At 32.4% G+C, this 17,633-nt stretch overlaps 1 protein-coding gene across 1 annotated transcript; it reads left to right on the top strand.

Annotated features, from left to right (window-relative positions):
- The first annotated feature begins 86 nt into the window (after positions 1 to 86).
- Positions 87 to 16,735, top strand: LOC105324349 (uncharacterized). Its single transcript, XM_034482431.2, has 8 exons — positions 87 to 267; positions 3,142 to 3,301; positions 3,560 to 4,077; positions 10,205 to 10,474; positions 11,498 to 11,642; positions 13,459 to 13,614; positions 14,986 to 15,182; positions 15,556 to 16,735. Exons 2-7 carry the CDS (start codon positions 3,197 to 3,199, stop codon positions 15,151 to 15,153), a joined length of 1,362 nt encoding a protein of 453 aa, XP_034338322.1. The 5' UTR covers positions 87 to 267; positions 3,142 to 3,196; the 3' UTR covers positions 15,154 to 15,182; positions 15,556 to 16,735.
- Positions 16,736 to 17,633: the final 898 nt, after the last annotated feature.

Raw genomic sequence — 17,633 nt, 5'->3', positions numbered from 1 at the left:
ATTTATAAGCTTTATTTGAAATCACAATATTCTTAAGAATTGAATGTTTCTTTAAATATTGTAGTTTAATTTTAAAAGTGAGTTGAGATCGGGTTCGGGATCCCGGGAATTTTTTATTTAAAAATAGTTGCAGACAGTGAGGGGTATAAAAAGAAAAAGAAAACTGCCCCCTGCCACGGAAGCACTAGTCTGGTACCAGACTATTGATGCACGCGAACCAGTCTGGTTTAACAAAGGAGAAATTTGGAGGAACTGGTTCGCATGCACGTATGTACATTGGGATTTTTTTTTGGCTCACCGAGCTCTTGTTGAAATTGATATGCAATATGTAGGCCCCTAAGTACATGAAAATCAGCAGTAAAATGCCAAACTTGCTTCTCTGACTGCTGTGTTGACTATACACACTGAAATCGCAAGTTACAGACGGGAGGTAAAATAACACGAAAAATAGATGAATGGGACATAGTAATTTTTAAGTATTCACCAGAAAGTTTTCGACATATGATGTTGTTTACATGCACATGGTGCAGGAGGTTGAATTAGCTGGGGGAGGTCTTAAAAGCTGAAAAATCATGAGAAATGGGCAAAATATGAAATGGTCGAAATTTCCGAAAAACCACTGTGTAGAAAATTTTACACATTCAGATGATAGTACTGATAGTGCTGAAACGAATGTTCGAATATTCGCGAATGAATGGTAAATTTCTAATATTCGAATGGATATTTAGTATTCGAATATTCAGCCACATGTTTAATGCAGCATTGTAAACTATACAGCATCGTGTTATTTTGTTATGATTGAAAAGAGAAGTTGGGTTTGGGAACATTTGACTTTAAACGAAAGTAAAGACAATGCCATCTAGTTGGTACAAGAAGCATTATATAGAAAGGCACACTTGACCTAATCAATCATCTAAAAGGCAAACACCCATTAGCCTCATGATATTTGTTATTTTATCATAAATTCAAAATTTTAGCTGATCTATGACTGCCATACTTGTTTACATTGAATGTAAAAGCAGGGTTTACATCGGATGGAGACAAACATTCCGGATATTTATATGAATAATGTATATTATTAGCAGAAATAACCTTGGAATGAAATAATTTGTGAAATATGTTTGAGAAAGTGCATGTGAGTTATGGAGTGATAATGTCAAAAGGTACCTTACATTGAATGGATTTTTTAAAGATACAACTTTAAAAAAAAATTTCCAACAAGACATTTCCGTATTCAAGGTCGTTATTGGTTTTATCAAATACATGTAGTATAATCAAACATGGCGGAAAGCATTGGATTGATTATCGGTCTCAGGAGTCATAAAGAAGTAATAAATCTTTTGATTGTAGTTGATTTAGATGTTATTTTGTTTTTTAAAATATCATTTGCATAAAAATAAAATGTGCCCATAATTCAGTGGATACTGAATGTTAAGTCAAGCTGACGTGTTTATGCAGTCTGCACATGCATGCAATTGCATAGTCATATAAGCTGTCAAACATAAATCCTACTTTGTAGATGACGTCTATGAATACTCGAATACGAATAGAATAGCAGTTATGAATATTCAAATATTGATTTAAGGTACTCGTTTCAGCTCTACATTCTGACCAGTAATTTACTTCAGAAATTGGTGATTAGCCTATAAGGAGTGAATTAAATGTATTTGTGCTGAAGGAAATTCTAGCTACAGAGTTCTGAAGAAAATCATCCCTTGGCTACAGTGAATTGTATAAAAAAAAAAGCTGCCACCTTGAATAGAAATTTTTTGTTTTGATATGTTTAACATTGCAACTGTTGGGGCATGCACAACAGGCATTATTTCCTGTATATGTGGATTGTAAGGTGAGATCTGATTGATAATTAACAAGTTGGGTGTTAATTTTCGTACACCCTGCTGAAGATGGGTGTAAATAAAATGTGACATCGGAAATTAAGACGTCACACCATGGACATTGAAAAATTTCAATTATTTGCAGTTTCCGTTCATTTTCTTCGCAGAGGTAGCAAGTACCGGTATTGAAATGAAAATTAGTTATTCAGATTTATCCAGATTTATCGTAATAATATCTAAGATGGATTTTGGGTATAATAAAGCCGTTTTTGAGAGAGTTATGCACCTTGGATGTTGAAAAATACTAATTATTTGCAGTTTCCTTTCATTTTCTTTGCAGAGGTTGCTCATATTTGAATTTTAGTATACAGATTTATCATAATAATACCTAGGTGAACTTTGATTATGAGTTAGATCAAGTTATGTTCAACAAAAATTCCAATTGTTTGCAGCTTCCATTCATTTTCTTCAAGGAGGTTGCACAAATTGAAATGAAATTTGGTATACAAATTTATCATAGTAATATCTAGGTCAAGTTTTATTTTGGGTATGTGCGAGTAATTTTTGATTGACTTATGTGCCTTGGACTTAGAAAAATTCAATTATTTTAAATAAATAATAAATTCTTCATGCAATTTACTACTGATATCATTTCTTATTTGCCTCAGACTTTTTCCAGAACAAGCTACATGTACTGACCTCGGAAAGTTAGATTTACATCAAGATTGAGAGTTGCCTTTTTTACATATCAATAAACTAGACCACTTCCCTTTATGGGGCTGGTGAAGGTGTTTAAAAAACTATCTTTTCTTGTAATTTCTAGATCATTTCTCATAATAACGAGAAAATTAACTCATAATAATGAAATAATTAACTCGTGATAATGAGATCTTTTTTCGTAATAACGAGATTTTTTCTCGTAATAACAAAATAACTAACTCGTAATAAAGAGATCATTTTATTAAGTACATGTAAACTAATATAAGAATATTTTTTTGTGTGACCCTATTTGTCTTGCATACAGATCCCAGTTATTTTATTTAAAAATTAGAGAAATGCCAAAACATCATATATTGTCAAATGCAGAACAATTGGTGCCTAAACATTGGGGTTCCTAAAAGTCTGTATAAGTCTGTAATTTGTATTTCCATCCAGTGGCAATAATAAAAATTATAAAAGATTTCAAAAAAATATTTTCTGATTTGCAAAAATTTATGTTGGTGGTTTTGAAAAACAACTTAAAAAAAAAAATCTTACCAAAAACAATCTACTCAAAAGATATTTAACCTTTAAATTCAAACTTCAGGTTTTTTGGATAGAAGTAAAAAAAACCCCAAGATACTGAGAGTATTAAAATCTGAATGATGGAATGTATGGAAAATGAAAAGGATTCAACTTCAAGCAGTACAACAGGTGTCACCAACGTGTCATCAACTGAAGAATTCTCTCCTACAATAACAAAGCAGGTATATATATACTGTAAAAACAAATAATGCATTTACCAGTATGGTTTTAGTCAAAACACTCTACACTTCCATAATAACTAATTTATTAAAAGCTTATTCAGTGGTTAGAGTGTCGGGTCCTAGTAAATTCTAAACATGCTTGGTTGATTGATGTACTTTTGAAAATAAACAGTTGCAGACAATACCCCTTATATGGTTTATATAGTGCAACAATATGTAATTTTATGTAGTAACATTTGTTTAATTGTTTATATATAGGTTACAAAAAGTGATAAAAAATGCACACAAGGCAAAAAAAGCCATCCTAAACATAGAAAAAGGAAGTCAATTTTAAGGTCTTCCTCCTCAGCAGAATATTCGGCATCAAGTGCTACAGAAGGTGAGGATGATAACTCTGACAAAGATTATTCTGAAGGAAGACTTACAAATGGGAAAATGGGAAATGTGAAAATGGGAGTTTTCCCATCTAGTCAATGGAAGTATGCTGATTTAAAGGCCCTCAACATTTTCTACAATGAAACTTCTCTTTCCCTGAAGGAATTCATGCAGGATGTTAAAACTGTCCTTTTAAAGAACCATCCACATATTCCAGATGTCGAAAAATATGCTGAAATGTTTAGCAGTTTAACTAAAGATAATTTGTCATTTTCTTTTTGCTTGGATACCTTAGAAAATAGCATATACAGTAAATTTACAGCAAGTTGCGTGCAGACAATATTAAAAGAAGACTTTGCAAGGGCAAAAGAAACAGACAAAAATTTGGATCTTCGTAATTCGTAAGTAAGTTTTATATATCTAGAAGAAAAGTTATAAAATTTCAGATTGAACACGGTACATGTATTGTTTTATTTTGGATGTTAAGTTTCCCTAGTTTTTTTTTTAGGTCACTTGAATCTCACCATATCAACCCTCCACTAATATCAGCCCTCTGGCATTTGGGCTGATATTGGAGTCGCGGGTTGATATGGGATGTGATACGACTCTGCCATGTATTATTCTCTATTTATACAACTAACATTGTGTTGTATCATACAGTGTTTTTAGCTCATTTGAGCCAGAGGATCAAGTGAACTTTTGTGGTCAAAGTTTGTTGTCATTTTCGCAGTTGTCATTGTCATCTTGAACTTTTTTACATTTTCAACTCTAGCTTTCTCCAGAACCAAAGGCCAATTTCAACCAAACTTGGCACGAAGTGTCCTTGGGTGAAGGAATTCAAGTTTGTTTAAATCATGACCCCTTGGGGTAGGGTGGGGCCACAATGGGGGTCAAAATTTTACATAGTAATATATACATGCAAAATCTTTAAAAATCTTCTTCTGAAACCACGAAGTTGACCTTAAAATGGTGTTTTGAAAAATCTTTAATATCTTTGGTTGAGATCCCCAACCCTAGACCATCTATACATATACATGTATTCTTGTTCTTTGTCCAAGGCGCATCTTGTGGTATGTGAGTCATGGCCCCCAGGAGTCCCTGACCCTCAAGAAATCAGAAATGATCAATTATCTTAAAAATGCTGGTGATTTCAGATAGATTTGAACTCTTCTGAGCAGAAGGCTGAAAGAGCTAATGCAATGGCCTGGCATGCGGTGTGCGTAAACTTTTTGGAATGTGGACCATATATCTCAAGAACCCCTTGGCCAATTTTAGTAAAATATAGCACAAAGCATCCTTGGCTCAAGGGCTTTCCTTCGTACTAAATAAAGGACGTGGCTTTAAAACAAGGGGAGATAATACCAAAAATATAAACAAAAGTAGTGTTTGCTAACAAATCTTTTTCTCAAGAACCACTTTGTAGATTATCACCAAACTTACACATTAGTATGAGTATATGTTGTAGATGTAAGATTATTCAAACCATGACCCTAGGGCAAAGAGCGTGGTTGCAAGGTTGAGATCCCCACCCCTAAACCATATATATTCTTAATCCCGGTGTCAAGGGGCATCTAATGATAAGTACATTGTATGTCATATCCCTTGGGGGTCATCCTCATCATTATGACCCCCAGTATAAAATTTTTGAAACCTTATTGCAGATCTATAGGATAGCTTTAATTATATTCCAAGAGATAATATAGCTTCTTCTTAAACCTTAAGAGGAGTTGTTGGAGGTAGAGTTTTTGGGGAGAGAAAACGTCAATTTTTAGCCACTTACTGACCCTCGGGATGAAATTAAAAAAATTCTGAAACCCTTTTGCATATCTATGGCGTCAGTCATATCCCAAGTGATGATTTGTCTACTGCATAAATTGTAAGGGAGTTCTTTTTTTTTTTTTTTCAAAAATCATCTGTTTTTGTTGGCTACCAGCCCCGTGATAAAAAAAATTCTGAAACCTGATTACATATCAACATGACACCCCTAAACATGTTCTAGTAAATCATTTGGCTACTTCAAAAAGTGTTGACATTTTTGAAACCCGATTTATATTAGAAAAACATTTTTCAGCTGTAAAATGACCCCCAGGACAAAATTGAGTATTACCTGATTACGTTATTAATTTGCTCACAGTAATTTTTGTTTGGTGAAAGATATTTTCTGCAGGAAAGAGCACAAGGCTTCCAAAAGGGGGAAAATGACACGGAAATGTGAAGTTTTTTTGCTCTGTCAGTTTTCACCCTCTTGAAGCAATTAGATGACCGGTTATATAGAATTATTATAATGAGGTATAATTATTAATATATCATATGATACAATATTGTATTGAATTGTATTGTATCATAATTGTTTTGTATCATATGATACAGTATTGTCTAGTATCATAAGATACAATATGGTACTGAACAATATATATAATAGATATTGCATTATATGATACAATTTTGTATGAAATTTTTATGCCCCCTATACAGATTATGCAAAATAATATCAAGGTCAAGTTTAATTTTGGGTACAATCAAGCATTTTTTGATAGAGTTACATGTATGTGCCTTGGGCTTAGAAAAATTTCAGTTTCCGTTCATTTTCTTTACAGAGGTATCAATTATTTGCAGTTTAGGTTCATTTTCTTTGCAGATGTTTCCAAGGGAGGGGGGCCATAAGTGTTTTACAAACATCTCTTGTTAATATTGTATCATGTTATAAAGTATTATTTTGTATACTATGGTATTTTGTTGTATAATACAATATTAAACGTACAACATCAAAAATTATATCAGAAGGTGTCATTTGATGTTCGGTCATAGAAGGCTTAATATTCTACAACAGAGTATTATATTATCGCAAATCCAACATAGGTATACACGCTGCGACTGATGGACTGATGGTTTGAGTGATAACACTATTAGGATCACGAGTTGCAGTTTAAAAAACATGCATTTTCATTGGCTGTTTAGTACGCGCCCACTTTTTCCTGTACCTTGGTATTGATAATTTATTCACCAACTGCCAACTGTATCGTTTATTCTATATCAGGACTGCAAAAACAATATCACTACAATAATTGACCAAGAGTTCTCACTGTAATCGCTTCTTGTTTTTTATGGTGTAAACAATTGTCAAACTGTTTAAACAGGTTTCCCATTACATTTTTCAGCACAATGCTTCATCGATAAATTCAATCATTTTTAACGCCTCAATTTAAGTTGAGGCAGTATTTATTTTGCTGTATCTTATTTTTAAAGAATTCACAACAGATGCTAACAATAAATGTTACATAAGCAATAATCTTTTACCGGTATTGAAATTCAAAACCAATCAATGACACACTTCTACAAGTGTGCATGTGTTTTCAAACATGTATGAAAACTTAAAATTTACGGCACTGATCTGTGATTAACCTTATTTTGTAACTCACTCAGTCTTTAGAAACATTAATTTTATTACATGTACCTCAATATTCATCAGACAATATTTACTATTGATGTTGATGCTTTTTACTTGCCGCTGACTTTCTTTCAAACATGCTAATCGACCTCGGATTGTAAAAATATCGTGCAGGTCAATTTTCTTTTCAAATTTATATATATAAGTAAACCACACTTCTTCATTTTACGGAGCTGGTGATGATGATTCAAAGATTTTCAGTACAGATTTATTGTAAGCAAATAAGTGAAGACATATGCTGTTAAACGTTTAATTGATTACACGGCATGTCAACCCGAATTTTCCTGTGGATCTACATTTTGCAGTGAGGCTTTTTGTGAGAAAAACAGTCTGTTTAACTCATGCAATTTTCCACATATGGTATATTATGAATGGTAACATAAACTAGATCGTTCTCGTTGCGAGCAATGAATGGGTCTTCCGTCCGATTTTTGAATAAATGAGATAAAATCCTTCACTTTTAAGACTAAATTGTTAATCAACGCAAAAAAAATTAGGAAAAAAAATTTCGGCACCCAAAGATTGAACCCGGGTCGCTTGGGCACATGTTCACGACTCTAACGACCGAGCTACTCAGACTCTCGCTTCAGGACTTTGATGCTTAGTATCTCGGGAACACATCAATCGATTTCAAAACAAATTACATATTCTGAATCAGTAAAAGAGTCTCTATCAACCCATTAGAAAAATATATTAAAAGCAAAAAGTTGAAAAAATTGTGTTTTTATCTTTCCTTCCGGTGACGACCGGAAGTGACTGCTGATGTTTTTCTGTCCATGTTGTAACAGGTAAAACTGATGTCTATCTTCACTGAAAATTTCAGCCCTATATCTTTATTCGTTTTTTAGATCTCTAGCCGACAAAATTGACTTTTAAAAATCGTAAACGGACGATAACTTCCGACCGGAAGTGACTATCAAAAAATTGAAAAGGCGGTACAAACTTCAGATGCCGACACATCAACCCTTAAAATTTGAAGAAAATTGAATGAGCCATTTTCGAGAAATCGCCTGCACAAAATTTGTAAGACAAAAAAAGAATAAAAATAATAAGAAGAAAAGTGAAAAAGAAACAATAGAATAATAGTACCACATGTCCATAATAAAATTGTACTTGCAAGTTAAAAGTTACGTGTATTTATATAAAAATATATATTATAAAATATATTTGTTTACCAAACAGTTTCTGCTAAATTTCTTCACAATAAGCTGAATAATGTATGATATTCGATGAGCGAAGTCCAATCTGTGATTTTAATCTATATGCGCCCATCCCTGCTTTTGGAGAACTTTTTCTTTGTTTTTTTACTAACATTATATACACATGTACGTTAACATTGCCCCGTTTGTTCTCAAATACATGTAACTTTTAACTTGCAAGTACAATTTTATTAGAAGTTTCTCAGACATTTGTTTCCACGTGTTAACATCATGTTCTCAACATGCATTGGGTCTATATTAATGCACCAATCAGAATCTTTGTTCCGAATTGCAATTGCAATACAGTACACCATCACTCATTGCAATGCAACATCGACCGTAGCGTGCACACCTATGTTGGATTTGCGATAAACAGTATTACATTGGATTAGAAGATGATTCAAAATTGTATTATGCTATACAGTATTTTTATTGAATATATGACAATGCACATTTTGTCAGATGATATTATTTTGTTCAGTACACTACAATGAGAAATAACACTTATAACAAACTGTTATTAGTCTCAAAAGTCCATATTATCCAAAGCAGAGCAAGCACGGACCTCTAAAGTGTTAGAGGTGGGATTGCGGAAACCATGGAGGAGTAAGCGTCCCCTGGGGACCGGTTGCCCCTGTTGTTTGGTCTTTCATAATTGGGGGGAAAAACGGAAGAAACCGTTGTCAGTTCAGTGTGTAAAAAATGGCCTAACATTGAGTTAGAAAAACAGTAGTCAGCATTTGACTTAACTTTTTTCAACAACTTGTTTGTCAGTAGCTTGCCTCGTTTAAGAAATTGTTCGTATGTAGAGCATATGCTCTTGCATATTGAAGAAGCTGAGACACATAGACCCTATCAGCAGGTGATGATGGTGTATAAAGTGCTACATGAATAAGGAATGTTGACGATGGAGAAATTAATATCACCTTGTTTATCATAAAGTTTGGTTGTTAGGTAACCATTGGCATCTTTTTCTAATAAAATATCCAAATATGAAACAGATGAGTCAGATTTTAATAGATAATATGTCATCAATATATCTAAATGTCGAGTTAACGGCCCCAACAAGTGTTTTATTCTTCTCACATACAAGTTTTTTAATAAATTCTGCCTCATATAATTATAAAAATCAAGTCTGCTAATAGAGGAGCACAATTAGTGCCCATGGGAATTCCAACTGTTTGTTGGAAGACCTGGTCTCCAAAGACTACATAGATATTGTCTATCAAAAATCCAAGCACCTTCTTAATAATGTCAACTTCAGAGAACTTGTGAGTGCAATCAGAATTTTGCAGATTTCCAATAACAATGTAAGAAAATTTACGAGATCCATTTTTATTGAAAAAACACAACTGTCTATGATATCAGAAAGCTTAGATTTTTATTTATAATGGTGTAATTGATAAAAAGTGTTGAAAAGTCATACATTTTGATGTTATTAATTTTGGTAAAATTTTGTGACTTCAAATTTTCTAACAATTCTTTTGAGTTTTCAAGTATATATCCACATCTGATTCACACTGCCTCTGGAGTATATTGTTAAAATTTTAGTAAAGAGTAAGGAAAGGGGCTTGGTAGAACATTTAATGGAACGAATGTGATATTGTATTATATGTTAAATGTAGATCATTGACTATGATTTTCATATGATAATTAATGGGTGGTCTTATTGAGGTGATTCCCCATCTATGTGAACTTTTTAATCTTTAACTACTTTATATGTTAAAGCGAATTTGAACATGTTGACATTCCTGAAAGTTTGTTTTTTGTTTTTTTAATGAAAAATCAAAGTCATAAGAACTCTTTAATAATTATATTCTTATAATGATTACCCATATAAATTGTTTGTATTTTAATTATAATTTTTATTTATTGTTGTAGGAGGTTGGAAAGATATTGGTTATTTGGTGTTCAGAACTTCTTGACAGAGACATTGCTATTATTTCATACACTTTTGTTTCCAATGAAAGAGGATGAATCTCTTACACGAAAAGAAGAGTTCATCAAAGTGAACACGAGAAAAAGGAAGCACAGAGAAATGAAACATGAAGAGAGTAGAGAGAAAAGACAACCGTCTGAAATACAACATTCTGAAAGTGTTTACCAACATTATTGTGAAGCATTTGGAAGGCTTTTCTTTCTGGAAAAAAAGTATGTATAAATGAATGTGACCATTTAATATATCCTGGATTTTCTTGTATAATTTTAAGCAACTGGGTCCATGAGATTTTCATCACTGCTATTCCAAAATCATATATGTTAATCTCCAGTGATGAAAATTAAGTAGATTTTGAACCTTAATTTTCATCACTGGAGATTAACATATATGATTTTGGAATAGAAGTGATGAGTGGTAGCATTACACTCATGCAGCCTTTTTTGCGTATTTTTCAAAGCATAGATTTTTATGTAAGTAAGGGCTTCTGATAAGCAATTAAAGATATCAACTAAACTGTAAGACTTTTGAAAATCATATTTTATAATATTAACACATACAATAAAAATGTTTGCATGCATTTACCATCATACTGATTACTGGTATTAAATATTTGAGTGGAGAGATTTAACAATAGCCTTTGTTAAAAAAAAGGTTAAGTTCCCAAAATTTGATAATATTGACAATATGTAACTAATATAATCATGAGAAGTGGCTTTTTACATCGTTCAATGTAAAACACATGCTTGAAAACTTGTCATTCACCCGACTTAAAAAAGCGTTTGTGTGCTTCCGATTCAAAGTCACGTGCTAATTTCAAACCTGACGAGATTTTTTGACCACAATGACTTCCAAAATGGCTAGTTATCTAAACAAGGAACATATTTTAATTGAAGAAAAGTGGTAGATTTTTTAATAAAACCGGTAAGCAGGAGACAAAGCGAAAAAGTGGTAGACTTTCGAGTAAATCGGTCGAGTTAACATGTATGCCAAAATATAAAAGATAATTTGGTTAATTTATTTAAATAAGAATTGTGCTGTAATAATATTTCAAATTATTTTTATTTTAATCAGTAATATTCCTGACACATTCCTGGCGATACACAGACAGGGGCCAGGGTACTCAAAGGTTAAATTATGAGTTTTAATTAACTGTTTGACTTTCTTTATTGCAGGGAACTTCTATGGCCTTGATTATAATTGCATCTTGTTATCTATGCTTTTTTTTCAATTTTCAGAGCAGCAGTCAAAAGAAATACTGTTATTGGTGATAAAATAGTGAATACTATTCCAGATATAACATACCCATTTACACCACTCAGAATTGATCAAGATGTTCTGGACACCATGCAGAAGGACAGCACACTGCTGTTTGTGGTTGAGGTATTTACCTTTTTGATCATCAAGTTTACCTATATTGCAGTTCAAGCAGCTGCTGCATATGTTAATTCTAATTTAACATTGAAATCCCCATATGTAATTTTCAACGACACATAAAAATGGAAGTCCTCATTATTATTCAATAAAAGAACTATATATGATATTAGTCAAATTCGACCCCCATAATTTGCCATTTTTATAGTGTTTCAGGTACAGTATTTTGTTGTGTTATTTTTTTAGAAGAGTTGACAAAGTATATGTTCTTCACCTATTTATTTTATTTATATGCACTCACTGGCAGTATATGACGTCAGAACTGACAGTATTTTTAAAATTTAATCAAAATCAGTCAAAAATTGACATTTTTTTTTTATCTTTTTTCGAAAGGGAAATATAGAGCAATTCTTTGAACAAGAACAAACTTTTTGTCACTTAATATAAGTGCTGGAGAGATACATCTTTGGTGAAAATATTTTGTTTAAGGAATCGCTCAATGTTTTCTTAAAGAAAACTGCTTGAAAACAAGCCGTTTTATGCTAAAAATGTGATTTTGGCGGGAAAAGGTAGACTTTATGTCATATTTTTATATTGTGGACACTTAAAAGAAAATGAATATAATGAAAAAACTTCCAATGTATATCTGTACAAATAAAACAAAGAATTACAGTAAAATGACGATGTTCATTTAATGGGGCCATTTTAGGCTCAAACCATATATAGTCCTTTGAAATATATGCTAAAGACATGTATCTCAACTGGATCAATGCTTTGGTTGAAAGTTTTACATTTTTTTCAATACAGTAAAACTTGTTTAGTACAAATACGAATAGAGCGAATTCTCAGATATAGCTAAGTTTTTTGAATCCCCGGTAAAATTCTAGATCTTAACAAATCTTTGCAAAATTTTACGTTTATAACTAATTCGGATACAATGAATTTATGGATGTAGCGAACTGATTTCAAGTCCTGTGGAGGTGAAAAATAACCAAAGAAGATGGGGGAATAAGATGGCGCAAATGCCCATTCGGTTTAGTAGTGAAATACAATTTTGAATTTATTTTTCCCCAATTAAATCTATTCAAATATATTATAATACAACTTTGCAAAAGCAAAATTTCTAACTATAGTCAGTTTTTAATATATTTAACAAAAAATAAGAAAAAGATATTGTTGGAAATTTTGGTGGTATCGAACCCTTAACATAAAAACCCAAGATATATAAGGTTAGCTTATGCCAGGTACTCTAACCACTGAGCCATTTCAGACACAACAAAGTGGGCTTTTTAAATATTATGTGACTAAGGCCACGAACTACCAGACTTGTATTACTTTTTCAAAACGTTCAATTGTTGGGATACAAAATGATACTTTATAAGTATAGTGGGTCATCTCTCCACGTTTTTGTTGATTGAAATCGGTTAGTTTTCCAATAGACCTTAATTAGACTATAAGAAATATATGGAGCACAGACCCACTCTATAAAAGAAAATGCCTTAAAGTTCTAAAAAATGAAAGTATTTGCAGGTTTTGATACGTATACACCTGTTTGAGTCAACCTATTCCAAGTATTGAACATACCTTTAGGTTAAAAATCAATGATTCGTTAAATATATATTGTTTTAAATGATTTAAAAAAACCCCATCAGATTTATTGATACTTTAATTTTTCAGTAGCCTGTCCGACCACGTATGGGCATTTTACACGCCTTATCCACCCATCTTCTTTAACACTTTTATAACAAATTTGTTGCAGTTAAAAAAAAATTGTCAATGTTTGTACTGTTTGAATTCAAATGTAAATAAATTATCATATTTGTAGGTGAAGGGGAAATCATTGAAAAATGCATCATCTAATTGTTTGGAAGAACAACTAGGCTCCTATGTTCTTGGGCGGGTTGGATCCGAGCTCTTTGCAGAAGCACCAGACTCAGCAATGTTCCCATGTTCCCTGGGAATGATATTAATGGAAACTACAGTAAGTGTCAATGTTAATGTTTTATGGGGGAATATAGGTTACAACTATCACAAGCATTTCTTTAACAGATTTAGACTACTTGCAATGAATAACATGGCTAAAAGATTATGTTATGGATGTAATAGCACTTTTTAAAACAATGAAAAATTTATCCATTTATTTTTAGCAATTTGTGTTAGAAATGCTTATTATTGCTAGTCTTTTGAGACCATCCTAAGACAAAGTTAAAGGTTGAACTTTATGTGGAAGTATACTCATCTTTTTAAAATTAGCAGAAATGTTGAAAATTATGAGAAAACATTCTCAGATTTTGTAATTTAAAGTTAATTAAAATCATGATTCCATGGGTTGGATAGGGCCATAAAGGTATCTCATAGGGACGTATCATGGTTTTGGTCAACATTTATTTATCCATTTTTAGCTCACCGAAATGAATGCTAGAGGAGTTTATGCTATACCATCAGCATTGGTGTCAGTGTCTAAGCTTGGTTAATTTTTTTTTTTTTTTTTTTTGGGGGGGGGGGGGGGGCTATCCTATATCTAAGTTATTAGTGGTTCTAACCTCACCAAACTTGCATGGATGATGCATCTAGGGATACTAATGGACTATAGTTACATACTGAGCCATATGTTTGGGATGCTTGATGAGATTAAGGTATTTTTAGCAAGTTAATTAAAGTTTTTTGGCCTGTCCTACCAGCATATCTAAGGTATTATTAGTCCAAACTTTATCAAACTTGCATAGATTGTTCATCTTGAGAAACTTGACAGAATTTTGAATCAATTCATGTTGTTTAGAATAAAGTGTGTTCAAATCATGACTCCAGTGGTATGTTGGGGGCACAATAAAGGATTAAATAATTTTACATAGGAATATATAGGGGTGAATCATTAAACAGTCTCCTTCTCAAAAATATTTCACAAGAAAAGTTTTAACTTTTGTGGAAGCATCTTCTGGTAATGTAAATTGATGTGGTATGTGATCTCTAAAGATAGGGGGGGGGGGGCCACAATGAGTGGTTGAATTTTTTTCAATTATCATATTTTAATGCATTTATGTACCCCCAAAAAAAGAAAGAAACTTTGTTATGTTGTATAAATATATTTTATATTGGACTTGTGAATTAAAGTTGTCTGGGTGATTATTACGTCATTTGGGCAATTTGACTTATGAATTAAAGTTTGTTGGGTGAAAATAAAAATATGTCGGTCAGGCTTTGTTGCTCAGGTGGGGGATGTGGTCACTGGGCCATTTGTTGTAAAGAGTTGCTTAATACCGGTAATTAAAAGAATAATGGTGCTTCCTTATGTTTTACTGTTATCACATGTGATTCATCACATTAAAAGCTTCTTTTTTTTTTTTTTTTGCAGATCGTATTTGTCTTTTTAAAAATGAAAATAGAGAGTGCAGAACTTCCACTCCAAGATAAAGGAATTATTCATTATACTAGACCTTTTGACATACTGAAAAAGGAGGATAGGGGAGAGATTTTTGAATTTATGTACTGGCTTGGTTGCATTCAAAACCGTTTCGACTAGCGTTTGTTTGAGATACAGCATCATAGAAAGTAAGTATAGTTTACTTTTAACCATATCAAATTATCTCCTGTGTTGTTAAGCTTTTTCAAATTGTCTAAACTGACATATTTTGGACAAGGTGAGGCATATGAAAAAAAAGAAGAGAAATGCTAGTTAAATTGATCTGGCAAGGAAAAATATCCAAAAGTCATTTGAGCCATCTTCTTGAATTTGTTTCCAAAAGATTTACCTTACAAGTGTATATGGTTTTTGAGAGGAAAATTTTTATAAAGATTTTCCCTATATATTTCCAGGAAACCAAGGAATGTATTTTTTCACTAAATATTAGAGTTTTCTTGTCATGTGATTTTTACCACTTTGTGAAATATTATTCCGTATTTTTTTCATTTTTCATGTGAAAAGTCCCTGATGATAGAGATCTTGGGCCTGTGAGGATTGAAGATATTGTTAATTGTGAATGAACCTGTATCTTGGTGGGAAAGAAGAATATTCATAATGTCTCTAGTGGATTGTTCTCCATCCATGCTGAGGAAAGTAAAACCAAACATGGCAAGATAATTGACTGCTTTCCAAAAAACTAAGTATAACTAGGAGGCTGATGCATAAGTGGATGCAAAACAGGTGAAATGGAAGCGAAAATTGGTATTACCCAGATAAGAAATTGCAGAACATGTGTTGATGGATATATTTCTTTTCTGTGGTACATTGGTACATCCATAGCAAGAGACTCGTCAGCATTGAACATTTTTAAATCCTATCATTTTGAATCCCCCTCCCCCTTTTTAGAGAACTGTTTATCTTCTTTAATGCTCATCTCATCAACTTGTAGACTTCCTTTGTAAACTTATAGTGACATTTTTTTTTTTGCTTCATTCAACATCCAGTTCAACATGGTTAAATTCTAAAATTAATATCAAAGAAAAGAATAGATTCATATTATGCTGATAAGTGACTAAATAGATATAAAATTGTTTGTTAGCACTGTAGTACCATTTCATTGTGACAAGAAGTCAAGTAGAAGATTTTGCATATGCATGTATTTCTTTTTCCAAATCAATTGACATTGCTCCAGATGTATGTATAATCTTTTAGAAAAAGAAGTAATGTTTAAAATGATTTTGTGCAATTCCAAATTCAGTCAGTGTCATTTTATGTTTCAAAATCACAGCATCATTTGCATTAATTTTTTGGGAAAATCAAAATAAGTGATTGGAGGACTGAGAAAGGGGTTCTTTCACTAACATGAAAGCATTTATGTGTTTGTTTTAGTTAACTCATGTATGGATGGTTCATTAAAAAGGGGCATTGTTATAATAAAAGTACAATGACTCAATTCCATTGGCTACACCATGCTATGTCCCAGGACTTGCTCAATCCGCTGGCTACACATACTTAGTACCAGGACATCCTTAATTCCATTGGCAACACCATGTTATGTTCCAGGACTTAATTTACTACAAGCAATTTTATTTACAACCGGGTACATAAAGTATCACTCCTCAGATCCAATTACCGTGGAAATGTATGTATCAAGACTTTTAAAAATGATGTATCAAATTAAATTAAAAAGATTCTGTAAACATTAACTTTTTTTATATTTCAACAACAGTATATCAACATTGACCAGCATCAAATCTTACGGCCAACACAGGATTACAACAACTGAAGGATCCAAATGTAGAGTTTTTGTTTAATCCTTGCCGACAAACATTTTTCGGGTTTTTAAATTTTGATTAGTTCTTGTACATAATCACGATAGCTTAGATATTTTCCACAAATGAAAATCCAAAAAGGGAAAGAACTCCACTTTGGAACAATAAGAGTACACTTGGCCTTACAGCTCACAAGGTATTTGATCGTCTTAATAATCAGAAAAACAGGTGACACAAGCCAGGTTTTATTTCATTACACTAGTTCTGACAAAAGCAATTGACATTTTCTGAACCTGGATTCCAAAACAAGTAGTTAAATCTCTCTAACTTTTTATTATACGAACTTGCAGGGCGATATATTGTATGCGGATCCCACAATTCATCCATGAATCGGAAAAATTCCTTAGTCACACCCCAATCTTCATAGTCTATGATGTTGCTAATATAATCAGCTCCGATATTTTTTTTTGTCTCGGAATCCATTGAATATCAATATAAGCAGAGAAAATATTCATTGCTCTTCTAATTAACTCTTTTAACTCCCCCCCCCCCCCCCCCCCCGAGTAATTAACTCGTGTAATTCCAATTTCATACTCCCACATTGCAATTTTTTTTTACACAAGCTTGATTATCTGTGAACCACTTAATAGTCTTTGATGCAAATCTGTCTTGAAAAATTTCAAAGTTGTTTAATAGCTCTTAATTCACACGAAGAACTTTTCTTGGTCTCTCGCACTTTCCACATTTAATGAAAAACCTCTTGATTTACATCAACAGTGTAAGACCAAGCTGCAACATGCTTGCATCAGAATAAACAATACCTTTCTC

The sequence above is a fragment of the Magallana gigas genome, chromosome 3, assembly GCF_963853765.1.
Source record: "Magallana gigas chromosome 3, xbMagGiga1.1, whole genome shotgun sequence".
NCBI lineage: Eukaryota > Metazoa > Mollusca > Bivalvia > Ostreida > Ostreidae > Magallana > Magallana gigas.
Note: the sequence above shows the minus strand (reverse complement) of the source record. Positions and strands in the feature narration are given on the sequence as shown.